The sequence below is a fragment of the Cicer arietinum genome, chromosome 1 (genome assembly GCF_000331145.2).
Source record: "Cicer arietinum cultivar CDC Frontier isolate Library 1 chromosome 1, Cicar.CDCFrontier_v2.0, whole genome shotgun sequence".
NCBI lineage: Eukaryota > Viridiplantae > Streptophyta > Magnoliopsida > Fabales > Fabaceae > Cicer > Cicer arietinum.
In genome coordinates, this window is record NC_021160.2 from 51072605 (window position 1) to 51091507 (window position 18903).

Genomic DNA, 18903 nt, shown 5'->3' on the forward strand with positions numbered 1-18903 from the left:
GCTAAGAATTAGAGAAGAACTTGTGGAAAAACAATTATATTCCATTCATCCACTATTCCAATGTACAAAAGCAAACATCATTATTGTGTGTACTACAATAGTGTGATTTTGTGTTGACTGCATCACATAGGCGAGACACTATCTCCTTTCCTAGTCTTTGTTAGTTTCCCTTGCATCCAATCTTTTAACATCTGAAGTGCAGCTTTTGGTTGATCCATAGGAACCATGTGACCAGCCTCCTTCACCTATTGTTCCAAAAAAAAAAATAGTTAAAACAAACGAGTGAATCAATAGTCTCACTCTCAAGTATATCGGTTTTGAATTGTATGTAGTTAGAGCTGCATTCATTCATACGATCAACACATCAATGGTCGTTCGATTAAGATCAAATGGTATAAAAAATATGTTGATTTTAATGTTTTACAACATAAAGTACAAGTTTGAAATCTAGACTGTTTGATCTTAATCGAACGACTATAGATGCAATACATACACCCTTAAACAAACCTTGAGAAATGCGAGAGGCCCGTGGCTTTGCAGCATTCCCGCTTCTTCACCATCAACCAAAAATGGGGTTGTAGGAGACGCGCCAAATTCATTTTTACCTGACCACACCATATCACGAACCCACCAAAAATTTCCTGCCAAATGAGAAACACCTTTAGAATTTTTACCGAAAAATTTGTATCTCATTTTAGCAAAAGAAATTTTGGTTCCAAATTAGTAGAGCTTACCAAGCCAATTGCATATGAGATCCTCTTCTCCAGCATACACAAGCACCTTGATTCCATCCTCAAGAAGAGAAGGAATACCAACTTCTAGATTTCTCATCCAATCTTGCTGCATGGCACTGTATACTGTGCTACTGCATGAAACAAAGTCCAAGTCCCCAACACCTAAAGCTTCCTTTACTGTTTTCTTGTTCAAAAATGTCTCCACCTTGGAGAAGTCATAACAAAGATTTCCCTCACATTTCTTTCTAATGTCATAGTACTGCAGTTTTAATAACATATGCATTAGTGAACTCAAACTTCATTATTGTCATGCTGTGTAAGTACTTTTCTTTTATGATATCATACATTAATGTTGTCAGTATTCTCCAGGATCTGATTGAATATGTCAGTGCAAATACTTAATGAAGTCTCGCATGCATCTCCACCTTTAGTTTCTAACAAATCAAATACAAATTAAAAGTGTCAATGTTGAAATGTAACATGCCACTTGCACAACAAATTGTTAAAATCTTCTCCTTGTTCTAACAAACTTATGACTGAGAAGCAGAAAAAAGAAAAAGAGCTCAAAATGTTATAATACCACAAGCTTTTATGGCTTGCTCACATGGTGGGATCAACTTTCCAATAGTGTCATATTGATCTTTTGTAATTAGATCTCTCTGTAATGCAAACTCTGTATATGCCTTGTACTGAATTTCAGGATTGGTTAATCCATTACCAATAGCCAGACCCTGATTATTATAAAGGATGAAAGGAGTTAATAATACAATCAAGGTGCTCAATTTACATTACATGGATAATTTCTTTATACAAAAGTTTACCTTTACATAGATATAATATAATTACAAAATTATATGACAATGTATTTATTAATTACCTTTAGATTTATATGAATTCCTTCTTTTGCCTTGTTTCCTTTATGAACCCTGGATGCTAAAGCTGGAATGTAATGTCCAGCATATGATTCTCCAGTAATATAAAAATCATTCTTAGTGAACTGAGGGTGTTCCTTGAAAAATGCCTATCATTGTAAAGGTGAATCAAGTTTAACCACTCAACACAAGTGATTAATTCAATTCATGATTGAACAAATCAAATTACCTGCAAGAAGTCATAAAGATCATTGCTAACTTCGTCTTCACCATGGCGAATATCACTATCATCAGTGGTATAGCTGAAACCTGTTCCAGTGGGTTGGTCTACAAATATAATATTTGATGCCTACAAATTAAGTCATTTTTTGTCACTGATACTTTACATTGAATGAACATAGAAAAAGTGGAGAAAAAACAGAAGGAAAGATTTAAATAGCAACCTTATCCCATCCATATTCATTCAAAAAAAGGGACAAGTTCTTCTTGTTCTTGGTAAACTGAAAAGGACCATTTTCATAAAACAAAGCAAGTTCACTGCTGCATCCTGGACCTCCAGTCAACCATATGACAACAGGGTCATCCTTATTGTTTCTAGATTCAAAGAAAAAATAAAACATCCTGCAATTCACACAACAAAATAAATAAAATCATTAGTTAAGTAATGAAAAACTTTTTATTATAAAATTTGGTCTTTTGTAGAGTTTGATTTTGGAGATGAATATGTTGTAATAAAGATATATCAAAATACATAATAGAATTAACAAGTTATTATAACTAAATTTATCTACCGTCAAAGTATGCAATCTTTGTAGCACTTTGCTTTCTAATTGAAGATGTGTCTCGATGTTCGACACTAATACAACACCAACATCCTAATTACATTCAATTAATTTATTTTCTATAATTATTATCAATGTCGATGTGTCAGTATCGTGTTTGTTATCTGTATTGGTATTCATGCTTCATAGCATGCAATATCAAACATTTACCTTGCAGCTTTGGAATTAGGAAGACGATAATACCCTGCATGATGACCGAGCTCTTCAGCAGAAGCACTAGTGTCATCAAAACCAGGGAAAGTGAACTTCTTCTCCACAATATTTCCATGAACAAAATGAGGATCATTCTCTGGTAAGTTAATGGAATCTTTTGGAAAAAGATTCATCCCTCTTATGAGTTTTTCTGCGAGGGATGCAGTTGTTGGAGATGAGAATGAAGGTGAAATATTGAAGATGAGGAAGAACAACAACATTATAAAAGAGAGACACATTTTGAGGAACCATGAAGATGATGATGTCATATTGTATTTGTTTTGTTTGAAGAATAGACTTGAAGTGGTTGTGAATTTATAGTGCTTGCTCTACCTATGCAATAATTGATTTTTTTTTCTATGTTTTAAAGACAAAGTTGAGTATGAAATGGTTAATAGTTTCCAACAATTTTCATGTTGCTCTGTCTTTTAAAATACGCATACTTGCAAATAACTAATTGAATTGCATTTTTTTTAAAATTTTATCTTTATTTTGAGTGACAAAATCTTATCATTTCATCCAATGTTTTTATTTATGAGTGAGAATATGACTCAGTATTAAATTTACTACTTCATCTGTGTTAAGTACTGCTTTATATTTATTCTAATAATTTGATAAAAAATTTCATTTTTATTTTAATAAACTTTTCCTATTAAAAATATATGTTTTTTCATTAATCGTTATTTTACGTTAAAAAAAATTATGTGTAGTTTAAAAAAGAGTTCAACATTGAAATTATAAAAGAATGTTTTTTATTTTCGGATTTTGTGTAGATTTTATTTTACAGATGGAATTTCTATGGATAATAATAATAATAATAAATCTGTATTAACATCATATAATTTGAATAATATTTTTGTTTGTGTGATCTCATTTAAATTAGTTGAGACTCGTGTTAATTTTCAATTAATAGAAGAAAATGTGATGAAAAAATCTTCACACCTTTTTGGAAGATTTGGTAAAAATGGAAATGCTTATTAATTTAAACTAACTTATATTCTTTTTTGTCGTTGTTGATAATGACAACTTATTTTCCAATGCATTGCTTTTTCTCGTGCCACATTTGTCATGTCTCATTATGTAAAAAGAATGTTATTATGCTAAAAATATAATCTTTGAACATGGAAGGAATTTAAGATGAATATCCAAAAATCTTATGTGAAAGCCACTTTAATTAGTAATTGGTACATTGAATAATTTTCACATGGTGATAGACTGGGTGACCAATTATTACATGATCAACTATATATTGTTAGACAACTAATCAACAGAAATTCATGATACATTACGCTAATTACATTAATAGTTAATTATAGATTAATTTATATACTAAGTCACAAATAATTGTGAAGTGTTAATAATGTAAAATTTTTTTACATTCAAAGTACATAACAATTAAATTTATTAATTATATGTTGAAATTATTTTAATAAGTTTTTTTTTATCAATAATAATTTTAAGAAGTTTAAACTCTATATCATTGTATCAAATAAACAAAATTACAAAGATGCAACTTAATTTTTGTATAAAAAGAGAAGTTGTTTGCTTTTGCATGACATTGTTTTGTATTTGTGAAGCTAGTAAATGCAAATGTAAAGTGTAGCGTGTACGATATGATATGATAGTCTCTGATTTTATATTGTAAGTGTGAGTGGCGTACAAGACCATCAATTAACTCTCTTTAGATAACCTACACTAAACATCCCTTTCAAATTGCCAAAATATGCCATAAACTTTTTGTATAAAACAAATGTGAGAGAAAAACTTTTGCTACTTTGATACAAAAATAAAGTCTTTATAACCCATCCTATTTTCTTATGATTAACTTATAGAAAATTAAACTATTTATACCCATCATTCTCCAATTGGACCCTTCATACCTTTTGGGCCCGTATAGTTATGGGTGGCATAATAAGCCCAAAAAATCTGTATGCTTAAAACAAAATAATACTAATGGTATGAGCATCTTCAAATCACATGCAATATTTTTGACTAAATTATAAAATAAAAATAGCATCTTCAACTTAGGTGCATGTGGAGCTTATCTATCTTTTCATATAGTTCCAATTGAAGCAAGCAATCTCCTAAACTAAGGCATTGCATAAATTACACTTACTGTTCCTTTTGCTCAAATATTTAAGTAGCTTATATATAGCAACATTTTATTCGCAATAATCAACCTTTTAAACTAAACAATGAAACAAAATAAAACTACAAGAATTGTCTGGTTAGTGGATAAATTTAAAGCATATTCATTTAATTAATTTAAAGACTATAAAATGATAATTTATTAAAATAATTATGGATATAATTAAAATCTAAGATAAATAAAACAAATATTTAAAAATCACTAAAAAAAATACATATGATATTAAAAAAAAACTTGCATACGAGGAAGAGTAATCAATTATTTACTAAAATATAAGTAATATGACGTACAAACCACATTTGTGTTTAGAATTATTTTTTGCATTCCATTGATAACATACTTTTGATTACACTAATAAACATACTCATGTATTTAAATTACAATAGAGTCCTAAAATAAATTACAAGGCTAGAGAATCGAAAGTTATGATACAATAGAGTTTTCATACATTTGAGAATGAAAAAACCTCATCATTTATTGGGTTTAAATTTCATATTAGTGATGTAGACTTTTTTTCTTTCTTTTTCTTTTGTTTTACAGAGTTATGCACGATTTCTTTGAAGACTGTTCTTCTATATATTGTGTTTAACATATAGAGGTTCTACTACATCGAAATGCGCCTGATGATCTTGTCAATGATCTAACAGATTTGACGTCAACAACTTTAAATCCTTGTTCTTTGTTATAATTCGGTTTTGGCACACTTCCTCCTTTTGTTACCACAAAAGAGGCCCCATTTTCGAAAGCATCTCTTACTGAATAAAACTCCCACTTATCTACATTTTTATAACCATCTTTTCTCCATGTTACCTACACACATTATATAATTAGCAAAACATCTAATAAAAATTAAAGCATGTCATTTTTACACAAATATTTGGACGTCTCAATGGTGTGACTTTTTATTAATTGAGTATAATGATATTCATTAATTATTAACTAATTAAAATATGTTTGTTAAATTAATTACCTCCTTACTCCCAACCTTTGGTGCTATGAAAAGGTTAGCTTCACTCTTAAGGCTAGGTCCCATGCTTCCACCGATTGCATATTGCATCCACCCCAAATAAAGATTATTGGCTACATGTGCATATCCATGACGAATCCTGCAATAATTTTTACCAAAATAACAAATCAATATTGTTTAATAAATTTATATTTGTATATTTTGACTTCAAAATCAAGTTCTTGTAAAAAAAACTTTGTAATCAATTACCTTGGCATTCGTTGGTTGCAATTAGGTCCAAAATGATTGTATACAACAGTAACTTTCATGTTTTTGTCTCTTACATACCCATCATCGTGTCCAAGAAGCATAACCTTATCTTGTTCTCTAAACCAATTATTTGATATTGTCACATCAGTAGAACCTCGTGTAACATCAAGAAGACCATCTTCACAACTATAAAGTGTATTATGATCAATCCAAATTTTTGAAGCGGTAACCAATCTTATTGCATCTCCATCTACTTGGCCCAAAGAAATTACCTTTCCATTAGGCCCCATCACCATCCCTGGGGCTTGAGCTTTGCAGTGGTGAATTCGAATATTGTGAATAATTATGTTGGTGGTCTAGAAAATAATGCAAATTAGTTACTAATTAATGCAATAAATAAAATTATTATTTTTGTAATATTAAATTAATTTTATTTGAATTACTATTAAATTTTTTATATCGATATAATTCACTCTTACAAAACAAATTTATAAAGTGGGAGGACTTTTATTTGAGTTTTTTTTCTTCTTTCAATAATTACCTTATATATCATCAAGCATGCATTATCAGCAATGTGAACGGTAGCACCTCGACCATCAATGGTGGTAAAACTACTAATGAGAAGAGGTTTCATGAGTTTAATGTTCATGTCTTTTTGGAATGTGATCCACACTTTACCTTGAATAACAGAAGCTCCGTACCTCAACGTACCTGGTTTGGGGTTTATAGGATCATCATTTGAGTCAATAACTTTATAATGTATGAGATCATTACCAACATTGTTTATCATTTTTCCAACATAGCCAATAGAGCAAAAAGCTAGTTGTTGTCGATACCTCCTCCATTCAGGATTCGGTCTCCAACATCGATCAATCATATTCATTTTCAAGCCCACTAACTTAGATTGTTTGGCGGAACTAAACTTTGGAGTGAAAATTACAATAACCACAACGGCCAAAACAAAACGCCAAAAGACAAACTTGATACCGTGAGATACCATGATGTAGAATAATTAATTTTTATCAATTTAAATGATAGATGAAAAAACGAGATATGAGAAACTTAAATGTTTTTGTTTATATTGAAGATGTAGTAGTATTAGGAAGTAATTATATAGGTATAAATTATCTTCGAGTTGATTAGTTTTTTTTATTATAGAATTTGGTTAAAGTTGTTTTGAGAAGTTATAACCAAATTCCTAAAAAAACAAAAGAAGGTATAACCATATGAGTATCTCGTGCTAAAGAAAAATTATGAATGGAAATAAATAGAAAAAATTAGCTGCTTCAAAATCTTAACCCAATGTTAAGATATTACCTAAATTTATGTAACAATTATAAGCGAAATTAGTTACTTTAACATCCTTCAACAATATTTTCAAGTGTTTCGAAAAACAAACAACGACATTTTTAGTGGATGACATTTAATATCAACATACAGAATAATATTTAGAAACTAATTTATTTTTCAAAAAAAATATTGGAGGGACTAAAACTATTTGCTAGATAATATTTTAATGACTAAAAGTTATATTCTTATTTTACTAATACTAAAATTAAACGGTTAAAATTTTATAGAAGTTATATATATATATATATATATATATATGTTTGCATAAGGGTCTCACGCTGAAGCTGGTTGTCTACGGCAAGAAGTTGCAAAATTTTACTCTAGAAGCACTAGAGGCTTGAGTGCAATCATTTGACCAATAATCTAGTAAAGATATTCTCATTTCATATTTGATTTGGCAAAATGATGATTATACTAGATGACATGATCAACACATTGCTCTTACTGGTTCTTCACTTCTCCAACATATTGGACATGACAATTGCATGTACTCTTGTCATACAATTATTTGGGACATATTCTAAGGAACCTTGAACTGAAATGAAGAAGGTCAGGGTTTGTCCATTATAGATTAGAGTTGTTGCGATGAGTGTTTTATAGACATTGTGTTGCTTAGAATTTTGAGTATGTTGGGATAGCATACTTGATGCACTTGGTAGAGTATTTCGTTTTGGCCAACAAGAGCCACACATGGGTACATGCCTAATTTTACTAAACACCTCAAAAACAATTTGCTATTTTTAACCAAAAGAGAGTCTAACAATTTGTAAAGAACTACTCTAATATGTTTTACTTACCAAGGAATGCTAGCTGACACGTGGGAAAAGGAATAAAAGGTGATAAGAGGTCGGATTTGGGTAGATTTTATCTCATTCATTCTCGCAATCGATTAGTCGGAAAAAATTTACACCTATCTCTATTTTTTGTCGGACCTAAAATTTAGGTCTCTATTCTCGTTTGTTTGCGACGGAATTCGCATTTCTCTGTCCTCACTCACACTAATTAATATATATAAAATAATAAATTTAAAAGTTATATTAATTATAATTAATATAATAAAATAATTATTACTATACTATAATAAAATTAAAAAATATTACAATCATATTTTCTATAGAAAGGAGATTATAATTTTTAATATTTAAAAAATATTAAATATGTACATATAGATCAAATTTTAAAAAAAGAATAATATTACTAACATAATGTTTTGCATGCAGGTCAATGGTAGATATCAGCACACCAAATCCTTCTCCGCTCCGAGTTTTAATTTCGGAAAAATGAATTTTGTTGTGGTCCCTAAGTGACTATTTTTTTTCTAAGAAAGTATACATAAACCAATAAATTATTTGGAGCCCTACATCATTGTAAATTTGAGCAATTCATCAAATTTTTTAACACTAAATCTTCATTTAAAATTTTAAAACTGCATATAGACATCTGTTATATATTACATTATTTATTTAATTCATTTCAATTAGTAGATCTAAAACTAATTACTTACACTTAAATTTCAATCTAATATTTTCATTTTGTTTCAGCTATTGAAAATTATGGACAATAACAAACTTCACCATACGTAGAAGTGGGTAGTCAATTCTACGTTGTTTGCGGGTTGGGAGATCTGAAAAGCATATACCACATGCTCCATAAAATTATTTACACAAAATGTTTGCATAGATTTAGAAGTCTCAATATCTCATCTCACTTTTTGGTTGTAAATTTTTATAATACGAAGTAACATAACATGGTGCATAAACTTTGCTAGACTTTCCTGTTTTCTCACTAGAAGGAACATATGGCTCCATCCAACAAACACGCAAGTGTCATATTTGCATCATATTGTTTATTTAATAAACACTTTTAAATTTTATTGCCGACTCATTAGCATATGAACCAGATGAGAATAAAAATGTTTAATCTTAAATAATATCACTGAAATGAGATATGTGTAAATTCTTTTTTTAATATTCAATGAATCGTAAAATACTTTTTACTCTAATTTAAGACAGCATCCTTCAGAATCTTTGTTTTATATTCCAAAATAATAAATTACATTAATACAAAATTTAATTGGTTTTTCTTATAAAAGATTTATAAATATTTGTTGTATAAATCTTGTGACTTGTATACACAAACAACATTAGTTGTGGCTTCGTAGTAAAGTTCACTTTCTAAATTATGAAAAATTGAATTCTATATTCCATAAAATGTTATTTGTTAATTCTTGAATTATTTTTACTAGAGTACAATTGAGTACAACAAATATGTAAGAAAACGATTTTGAAAGTATCGAACCGATGTTATGTCTTTTTCAGTATATAGAATTATCACACCGCTTTTGACAAATTTTAAAATATGTGTTCGGTGTTATATAGAAGGTCTCAAAAATTTCGATTTAGGCTTCAATAATTTTGGATTCTTAACCAAAATTTGTAACAAAAAAAACTCTTGGGCTGGCCCTATCACCAATTAAGAGAAAATGACTCGTATTATATATGCATGTGTAATTAGGTGACTAATCTTCATTTCTTTTGGGGTAAGAACTTACTTCAATTTGAGTAAGAAAAACTCAAAAGAACTTCCTTCAATAAATCAATAAACTACACTAGCCTTGGATAAGTTGGGTGGTCTAGAGAGTTTACCAAAATCAGAAAAGCCGAAAATTAAAATATGGCAATACGTGGCAATTTTGTCAACACTTTTTATAGATGATATAATTATGGATGTAAATATGTTGGACTCAGCTAGATTTTTTAAAGCATGAGTCTCACACAAATAATATTAGGCTTAAGTTTAGGTTATGACTTATATAGATTTATTTTCTAAGAACGAGTCTAGCTTGATTGGAACTCTGTTATAGATCAGGCTTTTAATCTATTTTATTTTAATATTTTGAAAAAAATGTTAAATATATTTTTAAATAGATAATATGTTAAAACAATTAAGTTCTATTTTGATATTTAAAATTATATTTTTAAGAAGGCTAATATGTTTAAATTATTAAAAGTTCAATATTCGACAAAAATACCAAAATTTCATATAATAATTATAATAGTAATAAAAAATAATAGTTATATTTAGTTAAATAGGTCGGTCCGATAGACTAAAAGATATTTTACGTGATTTAACTTATTCAATTAAATATGTTTATTTAGAAGTTTTGCTTTTATCTATTTAATAAAACGTTTGATGTAGACTAGACCATAAGCGGATAAACAGATAAACCTCTTACGATCGGTCTAACCTATTTATTCAATTTATTTATTTATTACTTCTAATCTTTCGTAGGTACAATAGTGTTGGTCGAATTAATATGCACTCACATAACCTAACCTGCGCATTTTGCTAACTACTACGAGAAAAAAAAAATTATGTGAAGCTCACAAAACCACCATAATTTGTTATCTTTATATCTAAGTTGTTGAGATTTGATTTTGTTATTTTTTATGATAAACAAAATACTAATGACAAAAGTCAGAGAGAACACCCCAAAATTTCATTGTACATTTTGATAGAAAATTAATTATCAATACCACTATTGTTGCTTGCAAGCAAGCACATGAAGCCACATAAATAAAATGTAATTAAGCATGGAAGGGAAAAGGCTTCAAATATATTCCAAATATCAAAAGAATCACAATATGCCAGACATAGGTGCTGTGGTGGTTATAAGTTCTCTCATAGTTGCTCAATTAGTTTGTTGACTAAAACCATATCTACCAATTATTAAACCCCTAATAGTATAAATAAAATGGCCTTAAGCTTGCTCTTCACGACAAAATAACATTCAAATAGTCTAGAGGTTGATTGAAAAATAAATAAAATTTAATTAAAAATCATTTAAGTCGTGATTCGAATTTATTGAATATCAAATTTAAACTCTTATTACAAACACATACACCTTAAAAGATTTCGAAGTATATGATATATTATACCAAAAATAAGGAGTTTATAATTTACTTCTTTTTTAAATTGTGCACCACTACTTTTAAGTGGTAAGAAAACAATTGGTGCACCATTTATATAGGTGCATTTTTATACTCGTAAGTTTGATACTTGGGTTTCTCAATTTTATGATGTTTGAAACTTTTTTTTATCTTATTTGTTTATGTAACTTTTGGATGGATGAAAGGCCAAAGAATTTCACCATAGTATGAATTTGGATGATCTTCTAAAAGATTTGATCTCAGCTGAAACTGGTCAGCAAAAACCCCTCATCTGTTATTAATAATAATAATAATAATAATAATTCATTTCTTATTGGTAGCTCTGGTGGTAATAATTTGAATGGAACCGACAAAACATCAATTTCGGGAAAAACATCTTTGGATAATATGGGAAATCAAGATAGTGATCATGTTATCGGTGATGCAACTCAAGTGCCCGGAATTGAACCAAATTTGGTCATGGCTTCATACCATCAAGAAATAATGGATTCAAAAGGAATTGTTGCTGGTTTTGGAAGGAAGCACAAGTAGTCAGATGAGATGATGGAAAAGACTATTGAGAGGAGGCGCAAAAGAATGGCGAAAAATCCTCAATCAGCTGCGAGATCAAGGACAAAAAAGATTTCATTTATGAATGTAAAAAAACTTCTTTAAGTGTATGACAAATTTATTCATAATGTATAATTGCAAGAAGATATTGAATGAAAGTGAGCACCACAACAAAGTTGACATTCATGAATCAGTGCGAAGCTATCATTTTCCATTGTATTTTCTAGAGTATCATGACTCATGAGTAATCTTGTTCAGTTGTTCTATCATAATATTCAGAGTCGGTACAAGAGTAAGGCTACCAAAGCAAGCCTTTAGGCCTCTCTAAAAAACAAATTTTTTTATTTAAAAAAAAGCCCTCAAATATTTTTTTATCTATGAAAAAGGTCTCACATTTTAATATTTTTAAAACTAATTTTGATAAAATTTTATATAAATTAAATAAAATATTTTGTTTTTATTATAAATTATTTAATACTTATCTCAGTACAACTAAATTGGTTAATTAAGACAGATGAGAGAAATATTAATTATAAATTGAATAATAGGTGAGTACATCATTAACATGAGAAATACTAGTTATAAATGGAGAGATCATGAGATAAATAGTGAACATATTGTTAACATGAGTTACTTGAGTGGTACAATATATACACATTATTTTTGTCTTCAACTAAAATATGGAAAATTTTACATGAGTGCTGATGTTGCCTTATAACCGTTGAAATGTCTTATTTCATTATTTAAAAAATATAGAGAAAATAGATTTGAAAATGTCATTAATTTTGTTTAAAAAAATTTATATAATTATTAAATAAAATATTAATAATTTATTTATTAAATTTTGAAAATGTCTTATCTAATAATTTCGTTTTAGGCCTCATAACGTGTTGGGCCGGCTCTGATAATATTTAAAGATTTGTTAGTTTTAGGTTGAATATGACTACTGTTTTTTTTTATTTCATATTATTAATTTGAAAATAACCATATAAAGGTTTAGTGATGCGACCAAATAATAAATTATGATTGAATATTAAGTATAAAATTATTTTATATTAACAATATATACTATTTAATTTATATTACTAATGATTCATACATAAATTTATAGATACTATTAAACTTTATGTCAATATGTAGAGATAAATGATTCTATCAATGTACAAGTCTAGTCAAAGAGACTAGTCCTCATAGTGTGTCACACTATTGGTTGAATTCCTGATGGGGATGTGTGTTTATTTAGTGTTCCAAGACTTATGTAACAAAATCATTATTTACACTAGAAGAACATTTGTTTCGTTAAACCACAATTCAAGTTCGGAATGAAAGATGTTTATATCTACTCTATTTAGAATCACAATATTCAATTTAATATGGCATTTCAATGTAATTTTATTGTGAAAATTAAAACTCCAATGCATAACTTCAAGAACTACCAATTTCTTAATGTTCTACGATTTCTCAAATATAATTACCTCTATCAAAATAATGCCTAAAAATTTAAAAAAAAAATGTTAATAAGTATCAAAATAAATGTCAAAACAAACCTAATATTAGGGTCTCTTTCCTCGTTCCTATTATCCTTATCAAAATAAATGTAGTATAAAAAACATTTATTCCTCTTGAAAAGGAAGTTCTTCATGAATAAGTAATGAAAATAAAAAGGCCCACACATCATAGTTAAACCCTTCCCCTTCTTTTGTTTATTATCACAAACCTCAAAAAACCTTTGTCCCAAAATTAACTGTCCAGTCAACCAATTTATCACATTTATAGTAACCATGGGGTCTCAAAATCTCTTTATATATCAAATATGTATTCATAATATTTCATGAACACACAACTATAATTTTCTAAGTTTTTTCTGTCTCATCCTACATTATAGAAACAGAGTCACTCTGTTTGTGCTCACAACAATGCCATCATCATTTTTATTTTTTCTCCACATGGTTCCTCTCTTTTCTCTTTTATTCTCATCCATGATTTATAATAGTAATGCTCATGGTCCACCTTCACCAGGGTACTACCCTAGTTCTAAAGTCAGCACTGTTAGCTTTGATCAAGGATTTAGAAACCTTTGGGGACCTCAGCATCAGAAATTAGACCAACAATCATTAACAATATGGCTTGACACTACCTCAGGTATGTAACTAAATGTCTCAAATCAGATTTCAACTTTACTTAAATGAAGGTTAATACATACACATTAGTTGAAAAATTAACTCTTTAATTTTTTAATGTTGAATATAGTTTTTGTACTAAAAAAAAGTTTATATCAAAATTTAGTATTACTTTAATGCTAATTCTTATCATGTATTTGAAACATATAGGGAGTGGGTTCAAGTCACTTCATGATTATCGATCAGGATATTTTGGTGCTGCGGTTAAACTTCAACCTGGTTATACTGCAGGAGTTATTACATCTTTCTATGTGAGTATTTTTTAATTAATGTTGAAAATTGATACTACATATAATTAATTATTTTTCCTATATATTGAATTAATGTTCAAAATTGACTATATATAACTCTTTTCCCTATATCTAGAATTAATGTTGAAAATTGACACTATTTAAAACTACTTTTACTATATCTTGAATTAATGTTGAAAATTGACACTATTTAAAATTATTTTTACTATATCTTGAATTAATGTTGAAAATTGAGACTCAAACTTTTTCCAATATCTTGATTTAATGTTGAAATTTGACTATATATAACTCTTTACCTTATATCATGAAATCAATGTTGAAAATTGATACTACATATAAACTCTTTTCCCTATATCTTGAATTAAGGTTGAAAACTATACATAACAATTTTGGTGTTGATATTTCATTATTTGGAAAATGTAGCTTTCAAACAATCAAGACTACCCTGGAAACCATGATGAGATAGACATTGAATTCCTTGGTACCACACCAGATAAGCCATATGTCTTGCAAACAAATGTGTACATTAGAGGAAGTGGAGATGGGAAGATTATTGGAAGAGAGATTAAATTTCATCTTTGGTTCGACCCAACTAAAGATTTTCACAACTATGCCATTCTATGGAAATCTAGTGAGATCATGTAATATATTATTTTTCATGCACTATACTATGATCATCATAAATTGATATTATAATGTCATGTTTGTTAAAAAACAAAGCATATAATTATTTTGAAAGAAAATGCGATTGTGGATTTTTTTTTACAATTAATTAATATATATGGAAACAATATGCAGATTTTTAGTGGATGATGTTCCAATAAGAAGGTATCCTAGGAAGAGTGATGCTACATTTCCTTCAAGACCAATGTATCTGTATGGATCAATATGGGATGCATCTTCATGGGCAACGGATAATGGAAGATACAAAGCAAATTATACATACCAACCCTTTATTGGTAAATACAAAAACTTCAAAGTACAAGGTTGTAGCATTGAATCCACCTCTTCATGCCGGCCACCTTCTGGTTCGCCTTCCGGCCATGGCAGCGGCCTCAGCCCTAAGCAGTTTGCGGCAATGCAATGGGTCCATAACAATTACTTGGTCTATAACTATTGTCATGATCCTAAGAGAGACCATACATTTACTCCAGAATGTTAAAGCTTGGTTTGGTGTGTTTTTAGTTATAGGTTAATATTATGTTGTGACACACATAATTGATCTAAAAATCGATAATAAAACGGTAGATTAACGCTATTTAGATATGTGATTACTTAAATTTAATGGATAGATGATAGATGTAATACATGATGAAATTTATTAATCATTCTCTGAATGTTATTAATCAGAAATTTATATGTGATTAATCTCGCATGTCAGATGCTTAAATCTTTATATAATTAAAAACATAAAAATGATTGTTAATTATGTTTAATTTTTTTACTTAATTAAATTTAGTGAATGGTAAATAAACTTTGTCATATGAAATAATTAATCAGATTTAAATTTTGTTAATCAACTAATTCATTATCGATTTTTGCACAATTTTAAAATTAGCATAAATTACCAAAACATATTGTTCAAGGAGTGGTTTTTGAGATGGTCCCACATGCTAGTGCCAAGTCTAATTGCAAGAGCATAGTGAGCATCCAACCCCCAAAGAAAAATGAATGATTGAGATATCTTTGTTGTTTGTGTAACTTTTGATGTAAACATTATAAAAGTTTGGGATGTGTGTGTAGATTACTGTTACTTTAGTCCTATTGGTGATGAAATAAATCTATTTGGATGTTTTCCTAATACTGGTTTGGTTTAGGTATTAGAAATGAGAAAAGGGACATTGTTCCCTTGAAAGTAGGCCGTTTAAAGGAACCTTCTATTGGACTTTTTGTTCCTGAATTGGACCTCACAGATTGTCGGTAACAAAAAGTAATAGATAAATAAACATAGAAATTGTAGTTTACAATTATGCAATACTTATAGGTTTGATGAGTATAAATTTTGTTTAAATACTACCATGTGAGATACTTATTGCATTTTTAATTATTGAATAAGAGTTGTTTTTTTAATCGGTATTATCTCTTGAGTTGAGTAGGATTATATTGAATGATAAAGTTTTCCTTTAAGATATTTAATATTATCTTTTTCATATTGAATTTGAATTTAGGATCAGATAAGAGTTATTGACGAAGGTGATTCCACTCATATATAAATAAGAATTTAAACAAAGCAATTAAAGGTTCAACCTTTACTTTTATTGAAAAAACAGAATTCTAAAAATAGTTTATACAGAGTGACACCTCTAATCTACAAGTCAATTTTGTTATAATGAATCATACTCAACATAAAAACCTAAGATAGTATTAGAGTCTATCAATCGAACCATCCACCATTTATATACACACATTTAGTCTAATAGTGTTGGATGTAAGACGTATAGTGAGAGAAACCTTATTCTTTCATTGGAAATGAGTTTATAAAGGGTGGTGATTCCTCTCTTTCACCTTACAAGCCCATGATTGATCAATTGCACATCATGTAAATTCTACTTGCACTATTAGTTATTATAGTTATTAGGCAAAATACAGCTTTAGTTCTTTAAGTTTAGTTTATTTTTTGTTAGATCTTTTAAGTTTTTTTTCTCTTAATTTGGTCATTTAAGTTACATTCAATTTGCACTATTAATCTTTAAGTTTAAATTTTTTTTTGAATTACTATTATCAAATATTAAGATTTAATTGAAACATCGCAATAAGTTGATTAATCAAACTACTTTTCAAGCGGAATGAGTTAATTACATTAATTATTTGGATAGACTTTTATTATTATATTTTTAAGCCTATGCATGTATCTAAATGGTTGCAAAGAAAATCAAGAAACGAATTTCATTTATAAAGTTTGATAAATATTTTTTAAAAAATTAACATGAATTACATATTTTTGCAGTATTTGATAGAGCTTTTAATTGTTAGAAGCTTTCATATGCACAATTATTGATAAAATTAGATAAATAAAAACTATCAATACAAATATAACGTAACTTCAAATATTTAAGCAAAAACTAAACCAAACTTAAAGAATCATATTTGTATTTTATCTAATTATTATTAATATAAAATAAGCAGTAGTATTTAACACATTTTTAATATTTCGGTAAAATTGTCAGAATTTTTATTGTTCTCTATAATTATAATTATGACAAGTAATATGAAACATAGAACATAGAGTTAGTTATTTAAATTGAAATAGCATAAGGAGGACATTGACACTCCAATAGATAGTAGGCATTAGGCAAAGATGCTTCACTATGCTCCTAACAAAAGATGCCTTCTCGAGCAGGTAGTGGCGTAGTGCCATTGTCAAATGTCACGTGAACTAATTGGACATTGATGATCCAAATTCACGCGTAGGGGGCGAGGGAGCTATGCTTTAATTCACAAAATCATACCTCACTTCTTATTTGCATAGTTCATTTCTATTGTTTTTGTAAGATAAATTATTGATATACACCGAGTTATTCCACAACCAAAGAGATAAAAATAGATAGTTAATTAGATATGTAAGTGATGTGATACAAAAAATAAATAAAATACATTAAAGTATTGAAATAGAGTTAGAGAAATTTTAGATGTTTATATAATATTAGCAAAATAACTCTATTAATGTATAAATATGCTTTTAGTAAACTATCTACAAATAGTTTTAGAAATATATTTAATTATAACATATGAAGAGAGATAAGTAAAAGATTAAATATGCTTTTGGTATTTTATTATTTATTTAGTATTCATTTTAGTCTTTTATCTTTGTTTTGATTTATTTTGATCATTTATTTTTTATAAGTGGTGTATTTTAGTCTTTGTGACAATCACAACAAAAATTATAGTAAAGCCCGATCATTAGAATCCTTCTAAAAATTGCTAATATATATTATATATAATATTCTTTTAAAAAAATATTCATTTAACTCAATAATAGACTTGTACTTAAAAAAATTCTTTTTGTATGCTTTGAAATATATGTAAACTATTTGAAATAAATGACGTTTATCAAAATTTATCATAAGTAAACTTCTTATTAAGATTGCAAATTTAACTTTACAACTGATTCATGATAATAATTATATAATTGTTTGAAAGAATTCTGATGAAAAATGATTAAAATACATCATTTATAAAAAGATAAATTATTAAAATAAATAAATAAAAATATAAATTATCAAAATAAATATTAAATAAAAGATAAATGATAAAAATTATATTTAAGCTAAAATTAAATGTGACAACGTGTAATCTCATTCCATTTATCATATAGCAATACAATCTCATTGCAAAATAACAGTCCACTTAACATATTCATTTCTATAATACTTTTAATTATGTATTATCATATTCTATCTTTGTAATAAATTATTAAGGGTATTACAGACAAAACAATAATTAAAGTGACATTAAACTTTGAAAGTACAAACAAAAAGGAACAAAATCTTTCTACAATGATGAAGTTAAAAATGAACCAACATAATATTAAAAAAAATATATGTATCACAAACTTCAAAATTACTTTACACTAAAAAGTAGTTGTGTTTTGCGGTAAAAAAATGTAGGTAAATAACTA

At 28.0% G+C, this 18903-nt stretch overlaps 3 protein-coding genes across 3 annotated transcripts; 1 reads left to right on the top strand and 2 right to left on the bottom strand.

The window, feature by feature from the left end:
* Positions 1–20: 20 nt before the first annotated feature.
* On the bottom strand, positions 21–2974 carry LOC101499199 (serine carboxypeptidase-like). The gene is made up of 9 exons (XM_004487007.4): positions 2599–2974; positions 2050–2227; positions 1836–1955; positions 1612–1755; positions 1315–1465; positions 1080–1168; positions 735–993; positions 508–641; positions 21–245 (listed from the first exon to the last, which is right to left on the bottom strand). Exons 1-9 carry the CDS (start codon positions 2907–2909, stop codon positions 123–125), a joined length of 1509 nt encoding a protein of 502 aa, XP_004487064.1. The 5' UTR covers positions 2910–2974; the 3' UTR covers positions 21–122.
* Positions 2975–5087: 2113 nt separating this feature from the next.
* On the bottom strand, positions 5088–7057 carry LOC101499519 (probable pectate lyase 4). Its single transcript, XM_004487008.3, has 4 exons — positions 6547–7057; positions 6006–6361; positions 5760–5895; positions 5088–5599 (listed from the first exon to the last, which is right to left on the bottom strand). The coding sequence occupies exons 1-4, from the start codon at positions 7003–7005 to the stop codon at positions 5375–5377; spliced, it is 1176 nt and encodes a 391-aa protein (XP_004487065.1). The 5' UTR covers positions 7006–7057; the 3' UTR covers positions 5088–5374.
* Positions 7058–13673: 6616 nt separating this feature from the next.
* On the top strand, positions 13674–15543 carry LOC101498537 (xyloglucan endotransglucosylase/hydrolase protein 31-like). The gene is made up of 4 exons (XM_004487005.4): positions 13674–13996; positions 14185–14285; positions 14709–14926; positions 15084–15543. Exons 1-4 carry the CDS (start codon positions 13771–13773, stop codon positions 15445–15447), a joined length of 909 nt encoding a protein of 302 aa, XP_004487062.1. The 5' UTR covers positions 13674–13770; the 3' UTR covers positions 15448–15543.
* The last annotated feature ends 3360 nt before the right edge of the window (positions 15544–18903 follow it).